The 20,233-nt window shown below is 45.3% G+C and overlaps 1 protein-coding gene and 1 long non-coding RNA gene across 6 annotated transcripts in view; one reads left to right on the top strand and one right to left on the bottom strand.

Annotated features, from left to right (window-relative positions):
• The first annotated feature begins 3,474 nt into the window (after positions 1-3,474).
• Positions 3,475-20,233, top strand: part of MED26 (mediator complex subunit 26) — a 47,052-nt gene continuing 30,293 nt past the window's right edge. For all 3 annotated transcript variants that reach the window (XR_004643722.1, XM_034755154.1, XM_034755153.1), the window contains exon 1: positions 3,475-3,796. Coding sequence is in view for 2 of the 3 variants with exons in the window: in XM_034755154.1 (XP_034611045.1) it covers positions 3,722-3,796 (75 nt within the window). In the remaining variant the exon portion in view is untranslated. The remainder of the gene's footprint in view (positions 3,797-20,233) is intronic.
• The window catches only part of LOC117868838, a 36,912-nt gene continuing 32,051 nt past the window's right edge, over positions 15,373-20,233 (bottom strand). For 2 of the 3 annotated variants that reach the window (XR_004643725.1, XR_004643724.1), the window contains exon 3: positions 15,373-18,936. This is a non-coding gene — a long non-coding RNA (uncharacterized LOC117868838). The remainder of the gene's footprint in view (positions 18,937-20,233) is intronic. The other variant, XR_004643723.1, reaches the window with a different exon arrangement.

Below are 20,233 nucleotides of genomic sequence, written 5' to 3'. Positions count from 1 at the left end.
TACACTGTGCCCAGAAACTCCCTAACCTTCATCTCTGGAATGATCAGGTCCCACAGGCGTAGACTCTCCTCTGTGAAAAGCCTGATACCAGCCATATAATTTAACTCCTAGAATGGAGAGGAATCCAGGGGGTTGTAACTTCAGAGAAGGAGAGAGAAGATTCTGATAAGTGGGTCCTAGTCTGTAGACTGTAACTAATACCTTGCACTGTATAATAGGTAGTACATAGGTAATGTATTATGTGCTCCAGAAGCTGCTCAGTGAAGAGGAGCAGCTTTATTCCGCTCTAGTTTTTGCGCCTTTGTTGGGAGTAGCCCCAACCAGAATGAATTGCAGCAATCTACCTAGATTGATAAATTGGGAAGGATTTCTGCTGAGAGGTCTGTACCACACAGGAATGCTTGCAGCCCCAGGCTAACTCTAAATGAACCAAACCCTATTTTAATGCTCTTTTGTAACTCTTTTCCAATTGTATATAGCCCCATGCCCTACTGCCTTTTTATTTTTTATTTTTTTACTTTATGTTTGTACTTAATGTTTTCCTAGAAAATATGGGAAAAGTAAAGTTTTTATACAGCGCTGGAGATGTTTGATAAAGCACTGCACATAAAAATAGAATTCCTGAAGAATTTTGTTTCAGGCCCTGAACCTGCAAACATTTATGCATGGGTTTAACTGCATGCACATTAGTCCCATTGAGTTCAATGGGACTTCTTATGACTACAATGTTTTTAAGCAAATTGGGGCCTAAATTAAGATAAGGACAAGAGCAGATGACAACTACAGGAAAGGTTTGAGTGGTGGTGAGAGAAGGCGAGATCATGCTTTGTCATCTGGTTGAATAATTCAGGTATTTTGAGAGTAATTCTATGTCTGTTATAGTCCTGACTGAAACCAAACCATGGGATGAATATGTGGCTACTCCCAACATTGCTTTCTCCTACAAAACCAAGTCATAAAAAAATGCCTTTACAGAGGCTGTGGGCACCTTGACAATTAACTATTATAACATCATTCATTACTGCCAACTTTCTAACCTATGTTGCATTCTTGAGAATGGGTCTCTCTAATGCCTGTCTAAGGGCAGCTGGCCTTTGCCTTTACTAAGAGACACATTAAAATCTCCCTCCTGCTCTTCCCTAGCCATGATTGGCAAGGATCTTGAGATATTTCAGTTGGCAAAGAATAACCTGTAGGATGGGGTTATATTTGAAAGTTCAGTTGTCCCATGCACATCTGTTGAAAAGGGAAGAGATGCTGTCCTTTCCATGATATGCATCCAATTAAAATCTACTGTTTTTAGAATCCATGACTCTTAAAGTATTTCCACACTAATTTTTATCTAACTCTTCCTCAGTGAATACTTAACTAGTGTATTGAAGAGGATGGTCCTACAGTTTATGAATAAGCCACTAGAGGTCCCCTTAATCATCAGAGTAGCGCTCAGCTCTATTTTGTGTCCACCATTCTCTTGATTTTTATCAGTTATTCAGAGCAATGTTTTGTAGGTGTAACTAAAGTTCTGGTCAATTCCATGTAGAACAAGTTGCATTCTCTTCCTGAAGTAACACTTTTCAATATGTTCTAATTTAGGAGGTAGAAAATGTTCGAGCTATACGAACACTACAAATATGCCAAATTATATTATAGAGACAAGGTAGGTGAGGTAATATTTTTCATTAGACCAAATTCTGTTGGTGGAAGGTACAAGCTTTCAAGTTACACAGAGCTCTTCTAGTATAGAAGAGGGATAGCTCAGTGGTTTGAGCAGTGGCCTGCTAAACCCAGGGTTGTGAGTTCAATCCTTGAGAGAGCCACTTGGTGTCTAGGGCAAAATCAGTACTTGGTCCTGCTAGAGAAGGCAGGGGGCTGGACTCAATGACCTTTCAAATGTCCCTTCCAGTTCTAGGAGATGGGATATCTCCATTATTTATTATTAACTATATTTATGTATAATAAACCATATTATGGCTAAATAGATAATATGCAATGAAGCATTGATAGTAGTCACTTTCGCGGATGCTGTAAGTGTAATAATGAAATGTTTACACACATTACCATTGCAGTTATACACTCTTGCACTGAAACTGATTAAAATTGTTTGCTTTGAACTACTTATTCTTACAGTGCACCCAAGAGTTTAGATCCTTGATTAGTGTGGCAGACCACTTAGTGACCACTTTGATTTTCAGAGTGTGGGATTTATGGCACAGCTTTACTTTTTGTGTGGAATGAAATTTTAGACTGTGAGTTTCTTAGGGCAGGGTCTGTTTTCTTATTTGTGCCTTATACAGAGCTCAGCACATAGTGCAAGTATGACTGTTAGATGTTTGGCTGCATGTTTTCTCTGTGTGCTGTCCCAGCTCTGCGCAGATAGTTGGCACAGCAGACCTCAGTCAAACTGTCCAATGACCACAGGATCCGTTAAGGTACGAAGGCGCCCGGCCAAGTTTATTGTTGACGAAGCATGGTAATAGCACCTGGCAGACTCTATGAGGATACTAAGACATATGCCTGTGACAATGGACGCAGCTCAGTAAATGGCGGGACTTTCCATCCCCCCTTAGGTTGGCCAAAGACACTCCCTCGGAGATACCTTTTTATACACTGTTACAAACAAGTTACATATTGCCCGATGTATCTGGTTGCCACCCATTGCCTCATACCTGTTGGTTCAGTCAAAACATCTCTATCCATCATGCTATCATCCTGACCTAATCTTTACCATGGGTCAGCATGTTCCTATTATCTTTGGAAGATTATGGAAATGTGTGTGTTTTTAGTAATGGCCATTTTCTTCAAATAGTGTTTATTATATAACCTGCTTTTCAGCTAGAAAGACTCACTGTTGTCACTCTCTTTACTGAGGGCATCTTGCATTAGCTGTGGGGATTTGCAGAGGCTATTTTTTCCCCAGTTATTGCCAGGACAAGTGCACATCTCTAAGCCAGAGCTGGAGATTGGCCTTCTGTTTAATCTTGACCTGTCACTTTACCCTTGCTGGTTTCAGCGTGGGTTTACTGTAGCCATACATCTTTGCCATTACCCCTTGACCTGCAGCCCTGCCCATCCCTCGCTGCAGTGCCGCTGCCCCAGCTCTGGGGCTGCCCCTCAGTCCTGCTACTCCAGCCCAGGACGCTCCAGGGGAGCAAGGCGGGGCCTGGAGCAGCGGCTGGGGCTAAGGGGAGGGCCTAGCTGAGTCCGTCGCTGTCGCTCCGGTGCAGCCCGCACTGGTTCCGTATTTCCCGCTCCCCCTGGCCGGTAACGTGGGGTGCAAGGGCGCAGGCTTTGCATAGGCGCTATGTTCTGCCTCGCCTACCTTTGGCGCATGCGTATTGCGAACAGGTCGCCTTGGCGTCTACCGAGCATGAGCACTCACTCAACGTGCCTGTGCGTGCGTTGGCACGTCACAGACGCGCCGTGCGTGATGGCGTCGGGTGTGTCCCATGGTGCCTTGCGCGGGGCTGGCTCTGCGAGTCCTGCCCACAGTTGAGTTCGGCCCTGAGCGGAGCAGACGGGTCCGGCCTAGTCCTGCCGCCTCGACCCTCCCCTCGCGGTCGCGCCTGGCTCCGAGCGCCGCTCCCCCGCCGCGCGGGGAGCGAACATGCGGCTGCGGCTCCCTGAGGAGGCTGCCGCCGGCGAGTGAGGAGCCGCCGCCCCGGCCCGGCCCGGCCCCGCCGCCTGCCCGCCCCGGCCGCAGCCGCCCCGCTTCGCCCAGGCAATGACAGCGGCTCCGGCCCCGTCCCCGCAGCAGATCAGGGACCGGCTGCTGCAGGCCATCGACCCGCAGAGTAATGTGAGTACAGGCCACGCCGCCCGCCCGGCCGAGCACCCCCACTCCCTCCCCCGGGGGGGGGCTGCCCCGGCCGGCCGCCCCCCCACACTCCCCCCCCCCGGGGTGCCTGTAGACCGTGCCGTCCGAGAACTGGTGACCCTTGTGGGTTTGTTGCGAGCTCCCGTTTTCTTGTCTCCTGGGAGGCGCCTGGCCCTGGCTACCCCGGGGTCCCCCCTTCGCGGAGCAGCCCTCGACCGGAAGCTCCTGCCGCGGGTGGTACAAGGGGAGCCTGGTTTCCTGGCTCCCTTCTTGGGATGCTCCGGAGTCCGAGGTGTTTCGTGTCCCTGTGCGAGGGCCCGGGATTCCCGCGCCGCCAGGACCGTGGGTTTCCCCGAGGGCTGATCCCTTCGCCCCAGGGGCCGGGCTTGCCCAGTGAGTGCACGGCTGTGGGGTGAGGGGACCGGGGGCAGATGGTAACCGGCCATGTGGTGCGCTGCCGGACTGCGTCCGGACTCGAGACCGAGGCTCCGGCGCGGCCTGCAGGGGGCTCTGGGCTGTCTGTAATGGGTGTTCCTGGTCTGGCTCCTTTGGGAAAGCGGCGGGACACGGACCTTTCCGGCCAGGACACGACGGCCTCCGCGGGGAAGGAGGCGCCGGCAGAGCAACCAGTGTCCGCCCCGAGGCTGCTCCGAGCGCTCGATTGCACCCCCGAGGGGGCATCCCAACAGCTCTCCTCCTGGGGGAGGGAGGGAGGGAGGGGTATTTAGCGTGACCAGATGTCCCGATTTTTGGGTCTTTTTCTTATATAGGCTCCTATTACCCCCCACCCCCTGTCTCGATTTTTCACATTTGCTGTCTGGTCACCCTACGGGTATTCTCCAGTGGTTTTGGCACCCCTGCCCTGACTGGACTCTCTGGAGGGATCCCACCTTTTCCTTATCCCGTGTTCTGCCCTCTTTCTTCCTGCACATCTACACATGTGGGGGACTCCCAGCAAATCCCTCTGCTCTCTACTGCACCATAGCACATGCTGGAAGGGGCTCCTTGTCATTTCTCTTATTACCTGACCCACAAGCTCCTATGCTTAGGGACTTCATTTGATACAGGTTAGTGTCGCCAATAAGATTCTGATCTGGAATTACAGGACAGTGGAGCCCTTGAAACTTTTGGGGTCATCTCTGGGGTTAGGGCAGAAGCAGGCTGTGGGTTCCTGAATTCTTTACAGTTGGGGGTAAAACATTCTTGGCCTTTGCTTTGGCTTTATCCTTTTCTCCAGGATAAGCTTATTAGCTAGTCTGAGGATGCGGCATAGGCACAGAGAAGCTGGTGTACATTTTACCTGTTACTGTAAATAATTAAACTTACAATTTGTACTTAATTTTCTGTTTCAAATTAGTGGTGTGTAGGGGCTGTAGGGCTAGTTTGGATCAGCAGCAGATCAGAGTCTGTAAGTTGCAAAGTAGAGTTCAGCTCATATAACATCTGAGGCTAGCTATGATGGAGCCTGTGCGCAAAGTCTAATGTGCTAAACAGCAATACATCATGCCAACCTCAGGGTGGGCAGGTCTCTTTTCCACTTGCCATAGGGTAGATTGAATTTGATATTTCAGTTCAGCCCAAACTACACATTACCCATCTCTTAGAGAAGCTCTCTTTTTATTAGGAGCAGATGTATGTAGCATAGTAATAAAGTGGGATAATGAAGTGAAGGCACTCTGAGGATGCTGCAGAAAGTGATGCATGTAATCTGAAAGCCAAAGAAAAATCACCCAGTCACTTCATGCCTCAAGTAGTTTATTGTCCTGTACATCGGATCTTGGATTAAAAGATCCTCTAATAAAATGTTACTTATTGAGACATTTTAAATTTTAAAGATCGAGCTGTCCAAGAATGCAGTACTTGACCCTAGTTGTCACCCAATGCAGTTGTTATGGCATTGTTGTCAATGAGGTCTGGATTACTGTGCTCTCTACAAACTCATGAGATCTGGATCTTTCAGTTTAACAGGCCATAGGAGCAGCACATACTATTTTAAAGTAATTTAGCTTCTTTAATCTTCTGTTCCTATGCAGCCTTTATAAGCTGTGGTAACAGTGTTAAAATGTACTGTACACTGACCCTCAACAGTGCTGGAGATTGACAGTTAATGATTCCAAAATATGGAAGTTATAGAATTATAAAACTTCATGTAATTGATTTTACATAATAAATTAATCTATAGGCATTTGTTAGAGTTTAAATAGAGAGCATCCAGGCAAAGCGTGCTGTGAGTGCTGTAGAGTATTGGGGGAGGAAGTGCCCCTAAATAGTAAATTTTCTTTTACCTCCATCTCAGTTACTGATGAAGAACTCTGAAGGGGTGTTTCAGAGAGAGCAGTTTTCAGGGGGCAGGCGGGAGCGATGATGCCAGGTTATAATCTTATTGCCTGGCCGTTGAGAAAACAAACGAAAAAGCCATATGAAGTGAAATATGGTTCCTGACTGCTTGCTGGACAGCCTGCCAATCCATATGTCAGAATTTTGGATTTGCTGACTGAGTCAGTATATCGGTCATGAGGTTAAACTGTACAGTTCTGACCTCAGTTTCTACATAAAATTCTTCAAGCAGATGGAAGATAGATTTCTTGTCCTGCATTTACTCATCAACTTGTTTCATACTGAATTTTTGAATGGCTAAAATGTGTGGACTTGCTTGTTTATAAGGAAACTGAGTTAAGAGGCTAATTCTTACCTTTGCCATCAGGTCAGCTACATCAGTCAATCAATGTATGTAGGACTTTGAAGTATTAAACGGATCAAAATCTTGATCTTGTAGGAGGACGATACCAATCTAAAATACAGCTTCGGTTTTTTAGAAAATCACATTTGATTGTCAGCAATGTGTTAAATTCAAGTCGTCCCTGGATTAATCGCCTCAACTCTTTCCTGGCCTGAATAATACGTTAGTGCAACTTTCAAGGTTTTAATAGGTGCAAAAATAACCCTTTAGTGGGGAAACTGACAGTCAAAATAAAATATTTATGTACCAATGGCTTTCTTCTGGCAGTAGTGTTACTTGTTTCTAGCTCTGCTGAACCTTCTTTGTTCTAGAGCTCTGTCTAATGTTTTGGAATTCAGAATTATTTAACTTGTATTTGAGCAAGTGTCATCTAATTAGTTTCCCATTTAAAATAATTCATTTGTCTTTTTAAACTGTAAACTTAGCACAGTTTGTCAGACCTGTTGTATTAGTGCTTTCTGTAACATAATATAACAATTTGCAATTGGAGGTAAATATTCTGTGAATTTTTTTTACCCTCCTATATTTTAGTCACAGGTATTTTTAGTAAAAGTCATGGACAGGTCATGGGCAGTAAACAAAAATTCATGGCCTGTGATCTGTTCATGGCTTCTACTATATACTCCTAACTAAAACTGGGGCTGGGGGTTGGCCTGGGACCCCCGCTGGTGGTGGGAGGGGGGGCTTGGCAGTGGCATGTGGCCCGTGGCCCCGGCTGGTGCTGGGGGAGGGTTGGGTTGGCGGGGCTGGCAGGCTCCCTACCCGGCTCCGACCAGCACGTTCCTGCAGCTCCTAGGGGGAGGGGTGGCCAGGGGGGCTCCATGCGCTGCTCCCGCCACAAGCACCGCCTCCGCAGCTCCCATTGGCTGGGAACCGCAGGCAGTGTGCGGAGCCCATGGCCCCTCCATCTAGGAGTTGTAGGGACATGCTGGTGGGAGGCCCCCCCAGGTAAACGCCATGCCACCCTGCACTGCAACCCCTGGCCCTGAGACCCCTCCCACACACCTAAACTGCTGCTGGCCACTGCAGAACTCACAGAATCCATGACCTCCGTGACAGACGCGCAACCTTATGTATAAGTAACCAGACCAATATTTTCAGAGAGGATTCGATTAGCAGTTAACAGCATTGATGCTGAGCTTGTGACAGGTTAGTTACCCACATAATTTAATATACATTAATAATCTTATTATCCTGCATATTTTGGTAGACTTTTCCTGGCCAACAATATTGGAAGAATAAGCCCAGTGTTTAAAAGTGCCTATAGGAAGGGGGTGTCCTCCATCTTAGTCTTTTCAACCAAGAGCAAAGGTAGTGTACTCAAGAGATCAACTCAATAAACTGTTAATAGACCTTGGAGGTTCTAGATTCCAAAGCCTGTAAGACTGTGCAGGTAGATATTCTAATTAAGCAGAAAACTTCAGTGGCCTGTAGCTGATGCGACTGCAAGCAGCAAATATATCTAGTGGCTGTTGATTGGCACTAGATGAGGAGGCTCTGAGTTACTACAAGGAAGTCTTGCCCACATGCTCAGGGTCTAACTGATTGCCATATTTGGATTTGGGAAGGAATTTCCCCCCCAGATCAGATTGGCAGAGACTTGGAGTTTTTCACCTTCCTTTGCAGCATGAGGCATGGGTCACTTGCAGGTTTAAACTAGTGTAAATAGTGGCGTCTCTGTAACTTCTCTTTAAATCATGATTTGAGGACTTCTGTAATAGACCCATAAGCTCTGTCTTAGTTACTGAAGTGGGTGGATGAGGTTCTGTGGCATGCTGTAGTAGGTCAGACTACATGATCATGATGGTCCCTTTTAGCCTTAAAGTCTGAGTTTTGAAAACACTATTTCTTTCGTGTTCCTCCTCCCTCTCCTTCCCCCCCCCCCCGAAAAAACAACACCCCTGGATGTCGTCTCTGGTAGATCTGAGTCCTGGTGTACGTTATAAACAATTGCTTAGAGTCACACAGGGAAATTGCTTTGGAAGCTGTGAGTTACAGCACTATCTCCACCATTGGAATCGATACTCATGATTAAAAAAAAATCTTGGTTGCTTTCTTTCAGAGCCCAGGCTATGGCCTGTTAGATTAATTTGATACGAGGGTTTCATTAATCACATACTCAGACTTTCTTATTCAGTAAGGCCAGGCTTATACCTAATTCTAACTGGCATAGCTATGCCAGGCAGTCTTATGTAAAAATTACACCCCTAACTCATGTAGCTATGATGGCAAAAGCCCTAGTTTAAATGCAGTTATGCTAGCAAAAAAGTCAGTTTGCCGATATAATTTTTTTGTTCAGGCAACTGGTATAAACTGCATCTCCACTAGGAGGGTTTGCTGGTATGGCTAAGCCAGCAAACTCTTTCTAGTGTAGACAAGGCTTGAGTTGACTTTGAGGTGCTTCTTTAAAACAAACAAAAAAACTTGTCCTAGGTGGATTGAGTGTGAATGGCCAAATAAGTGATCTCCCTCACATGGTCAATTAATATCATGAACAAGTTGCTCATCAAGAATTAGCGTAGGAAACTTTCAACTCTTAAATCTTTGCTTTAACCACTAGATCACATTGACTCAGGAACAGAAGCTGTTAAATTTACATAGATGTTTACTCTTGTAAAACTGAAACCTTTTCTGCCAATCCCAGGGGAATACACTGATATTTAAAGTGCTACTAAGTGTGTAGAGTATTCCATAAATTCCCTTATTTTTCAAAGGATGCATATAAAAATTAATAGGTCATGTAAACAACTTTAGTATAGACCCTTCAGGAGACATCCAATGTCTGTAAGTGATGCTGCTCAAGCACTCGTCCTCAACATTCATTTTCCTCAAATTTTTGTAGATTTTAACAGCCATGCAGTGTGAGACTCAGGGTACGTCTACACTACCCGCCGGATCGGCGGGCAGCGATCGATCCAAACGCTCTCCCGTCAACTCCTGTACTCCAGCGCTGGAAGAGGCGCAGGCGGAGTCGACGGGGGAGTGGCAGCAGTCGACTCACTGCGGTAAAGACACCCCGGTAAGTCGATCTAAGTATGTCGACTTCAGCTATGACCAGGCCTCAGACTCAGCGGGGGGTAGGGTGTGGGGCTTTATCAATTCAGGTGATAACATGATGTAGGAATTCCTATCCCTGGGAGAAGAATTGCATAGAAACAGTGGCCAAAGAGGAATGTCTGTCTTTTATTGTAACAGTTGTGTGAAGTGTTGTGGAGAGGAGGTCTATCACATTCTGCATTGTATTTAAAGTAACAGTATTTTCCTTTTGCGCTCAGTACATTGAGAAGCCAGATAACACCCTGCCCTCCCGAGCCCCAAACATAAACTGTTTCACTAATGCTACTATTTTAAACTTTTCAGGAGTGGTGTTATCCCACTCCAGTAGTGATGAGATTTATTAATCCTGTTTTACGCACTCTATCAAATAAAATCGACGGGTATGTCTACACTGGCAGAGTTACAGCGCCGCTCAGAGAGCGCTGAAGGGAAACCGCTGTTGTATGTTCACACTGTCAGCTGCCTGCGCAATAGCATGTTCACACTTGCGGCACTTGCAGTGGTATTCAGAGCAGTGCACTCTGGCAGCTATCCCACAGAGCATCTCTTCCTCTTCTGCCGCTAAGAGTTGTGGGAAGGTGGAGGGAGTCGCAGGACATCCTGTGTCCTGTTCCAATGCTCTGCGATGCATTGCTTCGCATCCCAGCAATCCCTGTGCTTTCATCTGCATTTGGTGCCATCTTTCAATGGTTTGTGTACTGCGCGCCCTGTCTCTTTGGTCTGCAGAAATGGATCCCGCACTGTTGACCAATGTGCTGCTCGCTCTCAAACACGTCAAGAGTGGCAGTGGAGTTATTCCGTAAACTACAAAGGCAAGAGGAGTTCGACATTGATCTCGCCACGCGTAGTAGCTATGACATGCGATTGCTTGTGGCGTTTACGGAGGTGCTGACCACAGTGGAACGCCGCTTTTGGGCTCGGGAAACAAGCACTGAGTGATGGGATCACATCGTCACGCACATCTGGGATGACGAGCAGTGGCTGCAGAACTTTTGGATGAGGAAAGCTACGTTCATGGGACTGTGTGATGATCTCGCCCCAGACCTGCAGCACAAGGACATGAGAATGAGAGCTGCCCTGTTGTTGGAGAAGCACATGGCAATTGCACTGTGGAAGCTGGCTACTCCAGACTGCTACTGATCGGTCGCTAACCGGTTCGGAGTGGGAAAGTCGACCGCTGGACTTGTGTTGACGGAAGTTTGCAGGGCCATTAATCGCATCCTGCTCTGAAAGACTGTGACTCTGGGCAACGTGTGTGACATTGTGGATGGTTTTGCACAAATGGGCTTCCCTAACTGCAGAGGGTGATAGATAGCACGCATATTCCAATTCTGGCACCAGACGAGCTAGCCACTGAATACATTAATTGTAAGGGGTATTTCTCTATGGTTCTCCAGATGTTTGAGAATTGCTGTGAGCGTTTTACGGACATTAACACAGGCTGGTCCGGAAAAGTGCATGATGCACGCATCTTTTAGAACACTGGCCTGTTCAGGAAGCTGCAAGTGGACTTTTTTTCCGGACCAGAAGCTCGCCATAGGGGAAGTCGAAATGCCCATTGTGATCCTGGGAGACCCTGCCTACACCTTGATGCCCATTGTGATCCTGGGAGACCCTGCCTACCCCTTGATGCTGTGGCTTATGAAGCCATACATGGGGCACCTTGACAGCAGCAAGGAGCGGTTCAACAACAGGCTGAGCAAGTCCAGAATGACTGTTGTGTGCTTTTGGCCTTTTAAAGGCCCACAGGCGTTGCTTGTATGGGAGACTGAACCTGGCCAATGACAATATTCCTATGCTTATAGCTGCATACTGTATGCTCCATAATATTTGTGAAGGGAAGGGTGAAAGCTTCACTCAGGGCTGGACTGCTGAGGCTCAGTGCCTGGAGGCTGAATTTGAACAGCCAGAGATCAGGGCTATTAGAGGGGCACAGCACAGAGCCGTAAAGATCAGGGATGCCTTGAGGCAGCAATTTGAAGCTGAAACTCACTACTATATGTTGCTATGCTCGGGAGTGCAGTGCTTGTAATTTTTGCTTTGTTTTTACTAATGTATTTATTTATAGCTGTAGGAATAAAGGTGTATTTCATAGATCACTCATGTGACTGTTTTCCTCCAGTTTGTTAGAAACAGATTTGCAGGTAACATAAATACACAAGTTTCCAGGTTCCCAAGAAGTCCTATCTTCAAGTGTTTATACAGAATGACAGCAGTTATTTGATAGTGTTTTCAAGAGAAGCAAAAAAGCTACAAACACTATATAGGTTTATATATCAAAGCATTAGCCAAGTGAGCTTGTAATGCTAGGAGGTGATTGTGATTGGTGCAGATGATTGCCTGTTGCTTTGCAGGGCTCTGTTTGCTTTCAAATAACGGAATAAAGATTGCTTTTAAACCAAAACAATTCTTTTATTAAAAAACAACAACTGGAGGGGAGAGACAAACAAAAAAAACACACCAGCACTGTAGGGGATGGGGAAGGGAGGAGGAGTTGGGGTCCCGGGACGGTTAAAAATTTGTGTATGTCCAGGTATTGTATGCAACCGGGTCCTTTGGAGTACAGTGCAGCGGGTACTGTACTTCAGCAGGGCTAAACTGCAGCGGGACGGGTGTTGATTGCAGTGGGTAATGAGAGTCCTCAGGACTAGACTGTGATGGAGCAGGAGTGGAATGAAGTGGGTACAGACTGGAGCCAGAAGGTTGATAAGAGTGTGGTGGTGGTGTCTGGGGGGTGCATGGGAAAGAGTTTTGCGACAGCGGCCGCAGAAGAGGGCGGGCGCGAAGCTGCTTGGTTTGCAGTGCTAGTAGTGCCTGGAGCGTGTCCGCTTGGCACTTCATAACATTTAAGAGCCGCTCCATAGATTCATTCTGGTGCACCGCGTTCTCCTTTTGGTCCCTCTTCTCGCTATCCCATCACTCCTTCAATTCTTGTTTTTCGGCAGCGGAGTGCATTATGACATCACACAAGTTCTTTGTGGTTGCTTTCTAATTCTGCGCAGCTGTTCAGACAGCGATAACAAAGAGGGAGGCTGGGCTCCCATGGTCATATCTGTGAAGCTAAAATGCAACATTTTACAGAAGCAATATTGTTTGCAACACAGAGACCACTGATTCAGTGATTTAAAACACAGCCCCTATTCCCATACCTGTCGCTAACTAGCTGACCCCAGGCAAGCACACATGAGCCACAAGACCCCCAAAATGGTGAGTAACCACAGGGGAAATCTGTGTTCCAGGACTGTACTGTACACTGGGCACATGGCTCTTGGGGAGAGCCAGCACTGTAGGGGGGGCTTTATAATGTGCCCACATTTTCCCCAGGTTGTGTTCATTATAGAAGATATCTCGCTTCTGAGGGTGAGCAGGGAATCAAGGGAGGGTCTTTTCCAAGTCTGCGGCTTTCGCCCTGGCCCTTATGCGGCTCGCCTGTTTGCAGCAATGGTGCGCCGCCCCCCATCCCCCTCCCAGTGACGGCAGAGTGGCGTGGGAAAGTAGTTACCCTTAATGGGGCAAGAAACAAAGCAACTCTGCCAAAGAACTTGTGGCAGCGGATTGCCCAAATCTCCATGAGTTTCATGGAGATCTGAGGCAGATTCCTGTGAAGTGAGGGAGTCAGTCAACACCCTGTTCCTTCGCTCAGACTAGGCATGTGGTGGTACCTGCATCATACAGACACAAGCCTGCTTTCTGCAACCCTCCTGCCCCCAACAACTCACTTAAGCGATTCCCAAAATCAAAGCCACTTACCAGGGGCCTCCTCTCCTGTTTGCGCTTTGCCAAGCTCTGACAGCTGTGACTGGCTAGCCTCCTCTGGGGTAGAGAAGAGCTCCTGGCTGCATGCATCTCTGCATCTGGGTCCCCCTCCAAATCCTCGTCCAAGATTTCCTCCTCCTGACTCAGTCCACTCTCGACTGGCATGCGAGCCACTGAAGTATCCACAGTGGCCTTCACAGTGGATGTGGGGTCGCCACCAAGTATCGTGTCCAGCTCTTTGTAGAACTGGCAGCTTGTGGGCGCAGCACCTGAGCGGTGGTTTGCCTCCCGTGTCTTGTGGTAGGCGTTCCGTAGTTCCTTCACTTTGACCCTGCACTGCCGTGTATCCTGGTCATGGCCCCTTTCTGTCCTGCATCATGAAATCTGTCTGTAGGTATCATTCCTACAGCTGAAGCGCAGCTGGGACTGGACAGCCTCCTCAACCCAAATGCTGATGAGGTCCAGCAGCTTGGCATTACTCCAAACGGGGGATTGCCTAGTGTGTGGAGCAGGCATGGTCACCTGGAAAGATATGCTGAGACCACTGAACGCATCACCAAGCAAACAAGAAGGGGACTTTAAAAATTCCCAGGGAATTTAAGGGGTGGGGCTCACGGTTGGTCACCTGAAGGCAGGGCAGTAGAGTTCAAGCCGATGACCAGAGAGGTGAGAACAGGTATTGTGGGACATCTCCTGGAGACCAATTGCAGTGCTATAATCGACCAGAGTGTCTACACTGGCACCGCGGCGCTGTAGCCCTGGCGCAGAAATATGTATGCCTCTCGTCGGGGTGGTTCTTTTACAGTGTTGCAACTGTGCAGTTTCTGTGTACTAAGTGGTTTGGCAGTGTGTACACCTTGGGAGTTACACCACATAAAACTGCTTTACTGAGCAGGAACTTGCCAGTGTAGACAAGGCCTAACTTTTAAACTGCTATTTCCCCTTCGCTGGCCTCTTATGAGACCCCAGAAAAATGATGGATTCCCAGTACTAAAATGAGTAAATACATAACATTCCCTCCCTGAGTTTAAACACTAGAAATGAATTAGTAAAACAGGGAGTTTGACTTGGAGGATTAAGTGTTATTGCAGTTACCATCTCTTTCGTTCAAATCTGATCTGGATTGATGGTGAGTAAACACCCGTAAGATACTTACTATGTGCAGTGACTTGGTTGTAAGTCAAGGTGCCATGGAGACCATATGATAGTTGGCATCTCTGGTTAGACTCCCAGAACGGACCCAAATTATTAGTAAAAGATTTAAGGCTACCTGTATTGGCCTGGGGAGTTCCCTCCAGTTGGTTTTTGAGTTGTGTAGCTAAGCTTCCATAGCTCTGGGTTATAGCATCTCACCAATATGAAATTCACTTAGGGTGACCAGATAGCAAATGTGAAAAATTGGGATGACGGTGGTAATAGGTGCCTATATAGGAAAAAAACCCAAATATCAGGACTGTCCCTATAAAATTGGACATCTGGTCACCCTAAATTCACTCCTTTTTTTTTTTTTTTTTTTTTTTTAAGTAAAAAGTAGTAAAAGCATAATGGGAGAATGTTTTTCCCCTTAATTTTCTAAGCAATAGAAGGGAAAGAGGACAGTGCCCCTTGCTTCTCTTCTTAGTGACTTCTTTAGGTGCAGGAAAGTGTCTCAGGTGCGAATGAAGGTAAAACAGACATGACCTTTTCTTCAAGGAACTAATAAGTTGATTTAGTTCAGGGATGCCGCCTGAGTATATAGAAGCTAGTGTGTATTTTACTTGTTGTTGTAAAGAACTTACAATTTGTACTTTAGTTTTCTATTTCAAATAACTTGAAATTCTAAATCAGTGGTTCTTAACTTGGGGTGCAAGATGCCCATTCTGGAGGTGTGAGACATGCCAGATTTTTTTAGAAGGTAAATCATCGAAAACACAAATTAAGCACAGGCAGTAAGTACAACTACTTTGTTTCATCAAACCTATGTATTTTTTAACGATTACTGTAATATACAAGCAAAATATATCTAGGTTTAAGGGGTGCGAGAACGTATTTTGAGAACCAAAGGGGGATGCAGGCTGCAGTAAAGGATAAGAACCACTGTTTGAAATTATACTTTGAATGCAAAAGCAGCTGACGAGGTTTTACCTGTCACCTGCCTTGTGTCTCTCAGGTTTTACCTGTCTCTGCATGGTTATGGAGGGGCTGCAGAATAACAGGAATAATAAGGTTTAGCATTTGAATTAGCACATCACAATCTGGGTTGCAGAGGAGGATTTGGTGCACTGATATATATGTTCCACTGTAGTCGATTTCATCTGAAACAATTTAATTTTCAAAGCCACTTTAATAAATGGGGAGCATTGCATTTGATGCTTTAATATCTTTAATAGCTGGACTGAGCTAATTGCAGTTGCTATCTGTTAAGTCACCTGGGTCAAGGGAAAACATTAGCATAGTGGGTTGACTGGCTTCTTGCCTGTGAAAAGATATAGTGGGTCAGCTGGATTCAGCCCCACAGTGTTCTTGTTTCTCTGTTCAAAATAGTGTGTTGAGTTTTGGCAGCTCTGTTGTCTTGCTTCCACTGTTTCCAAAAGGTGCCTGTAGTTGGCACAGTAATACTCGCATAGGTACCAGGTTGTAACTGGTATGAGCTACTACTATCCAGAAACCTCCTTGATAGTTTTGAACATATTATGGCACATGTCAATACAGTACATTTTCTGAGGCCATATTGGATGAACCTCAGGCGATACCATTGTGCCATTTTTCCAGTCTCTCTTGTACATGTTTCATGTACATCTTGTACATGTTCTCTTGTTGCATGGTTCTTTGGTAGGAAAAATAGAACTCCCACCATTTTCCCACTGAGGCCTTATGGCGTTCCATTGGTGCAGAGACCATGTAGCTTGTGGCATGACATAATCTCACAGGGCTGGGGTTAGTAGCCATCCTTCAATCAGGTTAGGGTTGGGGCTGAGGCTGCTGAAGGAAGTCTGGGTGCTGTCAAAAAAGTGAGATGTATCTTGGAGGAGGTCAAAGCAGTGGTGTGGTTCAACTGCCCCTTCCTCGTCTGCGGAAAGAAGATGATGAAGAGGTGATGGTGGGATCCCTTGCTCTTAGCTACCTCACACCCCCTTGGTGTTCAGTGGGGATGGGAGGGGACTTATTCAAGGTATGTCTTCACTACTGAATTAGCTCAAATGTTCTATGCTTGTTTTTCTTGAGCGAGCCTAGCTTGAGTGAGAGTGCCCACACTGCTAAATAGCACCAAGATGCTGCGTCCACACTGGTGCTGCACTCACTTATGTCTGGCACTAAAACTATTAATTCTTTCCCAGTGAATTGTGGGAGAACTTGTCCGTGTGTTCTGGGCATATGAGGGGAATTTTGCAAAGGTATTGGAGGTTGTAAGTTCTTTGGGGCAGGGCCTGTCTCTTTTTGTAATGTTTGTATATTGCCTAGCACAGGGAGGTCCTGGTCTATCCTAGAGCTTCTAGGCACTATAGCAATACAAATAATGAACTAGTCAGTCAAGTGGAGCTAGCTTGTATCCACGATGCAGAATGCTCATGTTAGCAGCTGGCAATTCTAGCTTTAGCCTCTGCTTGCTGATGGGCCAGCCAACTTAAGTTACAAGCAGCACCACAGCTGAGCTGTGTGTGTGGGATTCAAATTAGGGCAAAACTTGAGTCATAATTGAGTTGATTTTGCAGTGAAAGCAAGATGTCCACTGATGCTTTCTGCAGTGCCTCATGGAGATTTGTTTTCCCTTTGTTTTTAAATGATTCCCTAATCTAAATTGCCCATCTCTCACCCATTGCGAAAGATGGTTAACAACAAAATTCAGCAATGAATAAATTATCAGCACTCTCCATAACAAGGACTCATGGTGAGAAATCAGCATCCTGGCTGCTCTTGAGGATCTCAAGACAAGGAAGGCATAGAGAAGGAAATTGCTATTAAAGTACCCTGAAACATTATACTCAGACTGTATCACTAAAGGGGTCACTAGAACAAAAACAGCTTGATGCAGACTGTCTGGAATAAAACCTTAAACTACTATATAAACAGAAAAAATAGTGAGGAGGAACCAGGGGAACTGGAGAGTAAAATGCTTAGTATCATTTGTATGAAAGTCATGATATAAGGAACTGAACACCTGTTATCAAGACCATTTATAGAAAGAGCCAATATGGAAAAAACAAGTGAAAAAACTGCAGTAACACAAACTCGGTAAACGATAAAGATTCACAGCCACCTTCAGGCCTGCAGAGACTCATACAGTGCTTATAGTCTGGCATGGCGTGTGCCAGTGCATGCCTTCCTCCACCACCTCCAAGGGCTGTGATATGACCAGCAGCTTTTTCTTCTCCATCCAAGAGGTCTTCCCCAAGACATCTCCGCGTTGTCTGTCTTTTACCAGGACATCCTCAGGACCTGAATGCTATTTTCAGCAGCGGGCTCTGTAGTGGTCATTGAGAGGAAGATATTGCTGAATCCCTGCTACACAAACCACACCTTCCTAAAACTAGCCAAATCTGCATTTAAATTATTTTTAAGATTGGCTAAATGTCATGATGATGGAGTCTTCAGTGAGTGAACTGTAGAGAGCAGGCTGCATGATTTTGTAAGGCTTATGCATCTTTGTGGATACTTCAAAGACTTACTGGCATATTTTGTAGAAAAAGAGTGTGTGATCATGTGATTAAAGACTATTTTAATGTGAGGGGGCTGAGTTGAAGATGCATGGGCAACCTTAATCCTGGCATTTTCTAACTTAAGAATGCTTTACTTTGCAACCTTACTATTCTTTTAATGTATTTTTTATGTAATATCTATATATACTATCTATTTGTCAATGTTAACATCAATTCAGAAGCATTTTCTTTAGGGCATAGTTATTCAGGAATATCAGACTTGGAATTTGAAAATGATGGGGAGCTTAAGCATATTGCAGTAAGGTGATAATTTTTGTGTGCAATAACTCACTTGCCTGTTACCCTTTCTTGTTGTGTCGTTTTTTCTCCCTCTTCCTGCCCCCCCTCCATTTGCTTTTCATCTGCCTTTTTTGGGGGTCTTTGCCATGACATGAGCTATTTGGGATAGACACTGTCTTCTTACTCAGTCTGCATAGCATCTGGTGCAGTAGAGCTCTGGACCTCGATTAGCATCCGTAGGCACTACAATACAAATAATAAAACCCTTATTGAATAATGAAACATAATTGTACTTAAACTGAACCTGGTGTACTTACACCTTTATTGTACTAGAAAATTGCTCATTTGAGGTACAGTCTGTTTAATACCACAGTATTTCATCAGTTTCTGTGGCATGGTTGTGACAGGAGAGTAATGCATGCATAAAACTGGAGGAGTTGCTTGACTGGTTTTAGTCTCAGATTATTCCATTTTAATATGTAGAAAAACAGCTGGTGATAGAATTTTCCACTGAAGAGCCAGTGGAGGCAAAACTTGATGCGTTTATATTTTGTTCTTTGAGGAAGGTAGTGGTTGAAGACCAGTTTGTTCCAGGTGGATCTTCTCGCTGAGTTAGTATTGAAGGTCTAGTCCACAGCAGTGGCCTTTGTGAACTGAAACAAAAGTTTAGCAAAAAAAGTTAAGCTATGAATTCTTTTGGGAAGTATGATTAACACCACATCTGACAATTAAATATCTGAACCCAGAAAACAGTTTAGGAGTGTAAGGTTTCAGCTCTGTGTGTTTCTGATCCAGCACACTTTTTTTGCCACTTTCACCAAACAGAATTAAATAGTGTCACTTTGCATGTATCTTATACATTCTTATGAAATAACTGCAAAACAAAATACTATATTCCTTTAGAAATGCTATTCTTCCGGTAAGTTGTACATATGTCCTATCAAGCAGATTTCTATTCTTCTCTTTATATTCCATTTACAAGGGGTTTGTTCTAGGACTATAGTAGGGGTACAAATCTATTTGTATAGTTTCCAACAATAAGTTCACTTCCATTTGGTGTATTTCGTTTGAGGTTTTGTAGTGTTGAAGGTGCTTGTGAGTAAAATCTCTTGTCTGTATATGTTGTGGCTAATGCTTTTGTGGAACTCCTTTAGCATATTATGAAATCTATCTAGAATTGAGACTTACAGAGCATTATGGTTATATTGTAGGGCTAAGTCCTCCTGATCTCACTCTCAACATTGTTTATTTTTGTTTCATTTGCTGTAGGTAACACACAACATCATGTTAATTTAACTGCCTACAGTGAACAAACTCTACCTGCAGCTCCAACTGCCATAAATAATCTCCCTAGCTGAGCAGTTGCTTGGCCAGAGAGATCTTGTACAAGGCGCAGAGCAGAGAGGTGCCTGGCATTGTGGGAATATAAGATTCTGTGGGGTAATTCCAGGTCAACATGTTTATGTAAAAATATATTGGATGTTAAGGGTTTTATCACATTTGGTTTTCTTTGTAGTCACTGCTAGATCTCCCAGTAATACACCTCTGCCCCGATATAACGCTGTCCTCGGGAGCCAAAAAATCTTACCACGTTATAGGTGAAACCGTGTTATATCGAACTTGCTTTGATCCACCAGAGCATGCAGCCCCCCCCCACACCCCGAGCGCTGCTTTACCGCATTATATCCGAATTCATGTTATATCTGGTTGCGTTATATCGAGGTAGAGGTGTATTCATAACTTGTCCCAGTACTCTTGCTTAGGGAAACTGCAGTTTTCCTCTCTTGTGAAGAGGATAGTGGAAAAGAAAACGGGTTTCTTGTTGTTTCAAATGAAATTGGGATGGGTAGAAAATTAATTTAAAAAAATACTTTCAGGTTGTATGGCTATCCCTGCATGGAGGATAATTCTTGTAAATAGGCTATTCTCATGTTAATACTAGTGGTAGAC

This window comes from Trachemys scripta, chromosome 22 (assembly GCF_013100865.1).
Source record: "Trachemys scripta elegans isolate TJP31775 chromosome 22, CAS_Tse_1.0, whole genome shotgun sequence".
NCBI classification, from domain to species: Eukaryota; Metazoa; Chordata; order Testudines; family Emydidae; genus Trachemys; species Trachemys scripta.
Note: the sequence above shows the minus strand (reverse complement) of the source record. Positions and strands in the feature narration are given on the sequence as shown.